The sequence below is a fragment of the Aphanomyces invadans genome (assembly GCF_000520115.1).
Source record: "Aphanomyces invadans strain NJM9701 unplaced genomic scaffold supercont1.7, whole genome shotgun sequence".
NCBI lineage: Eukaryota > Oomycota > Saprolegniomycetes > Saprolegniales > Verrucalvaceae > Aphanomyces > Aphanomyces invadans.
Genome location: NW_008580152.1, coordinates 2,065,615 through 2,068,981, shown reverse-complemented (window position 1 = coordinate 2,068,981; position 3,367 = coordinate 2,065,615). Strand labels below are relative to the sequence as shown.

General features: G+C 54.1%; 2 protein-coding genes across 2 annotated transcripts in view; both read right to left on the bottom strand.

Moving 5' to 3' along the window:
* Window positions 1-701, bottom strand: part of H310_04744 (hypothetical protein) — a gene marked incomplete at its 5' end in the record, with an annotated part of 3,253 nt that extends 2,552 nt beyond the window's left edge. The window contains one exon of the mRNA XM_008869204.1: window positions 48-701. Coding sequence (XP_008867426.1) covers window positions 48-701 — 654 coding nt within the window. The remainder of the gene's footprint in view (window positions 1-47) is intronic.
* A 1,061-nt stretch (window positions 702-1,762) lies between these two features.
* H310_04743 (hypothetical protein) overlaps window positions 1,763-3,367 on the bottom strand; it is a gene marked incomplete at both ends in the record, with an annotated part of 4,110 nt that continues 2,505 nt past the window's right edge. The window contains 7 exons of the mRNA XM_008869203.1: window positions 1,763-2,035; window positions 2,115-2,233; window positions 2,324-2,518; window positions 2,578-2,709; window positions 2,759-2,890; window positions 2,953-3,064; window positions 3,115-3,272. Coding sequence (XP_008867425.1) covers window positions 1,763-2,035; window positions 2,115-2,233; window positions 2,324-2,518; window positions 2,578-2,709; window positions 2,759-2,890; window positions 2,953-3,064; window positions 3,115-3,272 — 1,121 coding nt within the window. The remainder of the gene's footprint in view (window positions 2,036-2,114; window positions 2,234-2,323; window positions 2,519-2,577; window positions 2,710-2,758; window positions 2,891-2,952; window positions 3,065-3,114; window positions 3,273-3,367) is intronic.

Genomic DNA, 3,367 nt, shown 5'->3' with positions numbered 1-3,367 from the left:
CCTCGAAGCAATCCCTTATGCATGAGTTCATTGGCGGCCAATGGCACGTTGTTTAGCGCAACAAACGTCCCCATGCCGCTCCACACGTCGGCTTCGACTGCCGCCTTGAATGGCGGCATAAAGTAGTTGAGAATTTCGTAGGAGCTCAGTTCCGAGTTGTCCCGGTCAAGACCGGTCGTTGGGTCCGAGTACGAGATGAAGTGCTTGAAGCACGCCGCAACCCGTTGCTTTTGAATGCTTTCGATGACGGCCTTGCCCATTTTCGCGACAACAGTCGGGTCTTCACCAAATGTTTCGTACACACGTGGCCAGTGCTTGTGGCGCGTGACGTCCAGCGTCGGCCCAAACATCCATGGGATGCCCGCCGCTTTCGTGTCGCGGGCCATGTATTTGCCAAGGCCTTCGGCCAAAGTCGGGTTGAACGCGGCGGCCGTGTTGATGCTCTGGGGAAAGAGCACCGACCCGTCGACGTATGTGGCGCCGTGGACCGAATCGATTCCAAACATCATGGGCACCTTGTTTCGTTTCATGTGAATGTCTTGCATCTCGGTCAGCTTGGCGCGCCATTCTTCCGTGTTGGCTGTCACACGATTTCCCTTCCACCCCATCCCAATGAAGTTAAAGTACGATCCAACGTTGAGCTGGGCAAATTCGTCGACTTTGGCCGCAGTGTTGGCTACGCTGAGGTCGATTTGGGTCATCTCGCCAAGGATTTGCTCCAGCGACTACAGAGTAGAGGGAACGAAGGTTACGATTTTGGCTACGAGCATCGGCACTGTACCATTTTGTCCACAATTGCCTTGGCTTGGGCATCTAGCTGGGTCTCTGTCAGCTGCCGATCCGCCGCCGCCCCTGCTGCGGCCACCAGCACCGCGAGGCTGTTGTGTATCGGTCGCATGAAATCGAACTGTTGACACACATGCACATGCCGAAGCACGACATCAGGATAGTGGGATCATACTCGGTAGTGGTCAGGGCAATGGATGCTCATCACATGATGCACAAGGTCGTCATGCATTTCAAACCTTTTTTCCTTGATGAGCAAGTGTACTTTGCAGCGACGTCCTTTGGAATCGTACATGTACATTGTGAAGCTCTCGCCACAACAGCCAGCAATTGCACGGATCGAGGCCACTTCATACAGCGCAGACCACTGGGCTGTGCAAGAACGCGAAGCAGCGCATGGAATTGCCTTCGCAGGCGCATGTAGTTGACAACTCCCTGGAGGCTTCCTTTGCAGGTTGAGCATGGCACGACGTGTCCTTCCAAGTGGAAGAGCGACATTGCACATCGTTCCAGGACAGTGCGGTTCTGTGGACGAGATTTTGAGGAACGTAATGCCTCGAATCCTGTACGGAGCAGTACAGAGAGATGATCAGATATTACTGCGCCGTGAAGGTGCTTAGCCAAGTCACAACATTGCTGCGACAGTGTGCATTGCCACTTCCATCTTGACTGCTGTGGTGCCCTTGTGGCGAAATGGCAAATTGGATCAACACTGCTGTCATCTGCCCACTTTTCGCCGCCTCACGTTGAGGTACAGGCCCCCGTAATGGCCTTGCCGGCGGCGTGTCTGAACGGGGGATGTGAAATGGGTCTGGAATTGGAAGTGGTTCAGATCGAACAGTGATATTATCGTATTCTGTGCCTGGCGCGCGATACAAACGGGCCGGTAGACCGTTCGGCTTTGGTATGTCGAGCCGTTGGCATTGTCGATGATATTGCACCGTTCAGTTCAGTCGTGTATGCGCATGTCGAACCTTTATTTGCTGTCAACGAGCATCCTATATCGCTCTTGGCGCTTCTTCTTGCTCAAGTCCAAGATAAGCCCTTGTTTTGCTCGGTACGCCAACGTCGACTGCTCGACTCGTAGCTCCCGCGTCGTCAATTCCCACGTCCGAAATGCCGAGTACAGTGTTTGCTCGGTCATTCCATTTACAAATCGCCGAATGATGCGACCTTGAAGCACCTTTTGAGACTGCCGATGCCAGTGTTCCATCGCCGCACCGAGTCGAATCGTCACAATGCGCGTGGCCTACGCAAGCAGACCATCAGGCACGTCAGCATCGCCGCGGTGTATCTCTGTTGAGCGGCACGATCGTCCCGGGACGCACCATTTGCTTGGTCCGTGCTTGAACTTCCTTTTGACTGTCATTCATCATATACTCCAGCGCGTAATTGGCCACCCCCAGCACGTTCTCGCTTTTCATAAAGTTGTACATGTCGAGCAGACCTAGATCGTTCACATGTTCGTGTGACGATTGCCACGAAAATGTGGCGCGAGACAGCTACGTCACGACGGCCGAGGGGGCGGCGAACATACTTTGTCGGCGGTGATCGTGTAAATCCATTTCGTTCCGGACTTCTTCCCCGATCGCGGTCGCAGCCAGGCGAGCAATCAACTGGGTTTCCTTCTCGATCGCTTCTTCGAGTGAGTTGAGTTTCAAGATGAACGTGATCTTGGACTGGACAAGGCAGTCGACAATGTGGTACTTTTGTCCGCGGGCTTGGTTGGGTTCTACGGGCATCCGTCTCTCGGTCTCGTCCGAGACGACAACGCAGCACGCCACGTAGTACCATAGTCACAAGCAACGTTGCCAAGCGTCAAGCAAGCCCAGTACAGCACTTGGGGATGATACGGAAATGCCACGAGCACCTTGGACATGACCTTGATGCCCATATTGACGCCCATGTGTTGCTGGGCTGGCCCTGAACAAGAGAGTTGTCCACGACAAGAACGAATCTACCGTTGTCGTACGAAAGTTTTGGCACAGCGCTGCCAGCAAGTAACACGCTTCGCGGACGAGTCCTTCGCTCGTCAAGTTGGCCTCCATGAGCTCGAGGACGGTTGGGATGCCTTGAATGGCCATGAAGATCTGTTTCCCCGACTCTATTCCCACATCCATGGCATGCATGCAGGAGCGCTCGACGATGGACGTTGGATGCACGTACCATTGTCCTTGACCAAATAGCCGACAAGCCCCAGAGTCTTTTCCAGCACGGTAGGAACGGACGAAAAGTGGGGAAAGATGCGAGCAATCCACTCAAACGTCGGCATGTCGACCTGGCAAGTCCGCCATCGAACCCATCCCACCGTACAGCTCAGCACCGTACCATTCGATCGCGGAATTCTGTCCGAAATTGACAGCACTGCCCCATGACATCGAGGCAGTCAAGAACGTGGTCGTCGAGGTGGTGGAATTTGTCTATCGATTGACGCAGCGTGTTGGCTGCGTGGCACGCAATGACCTGAGGCTCCATTGCGGACCATTCTACGTATCCATCAGACCAAGACAACCGAGGATACAAACCGAAAAAGGTCAGGTCGGTGTCGTCTACAGCATGGATCGAATGTTTAGAAGGACGT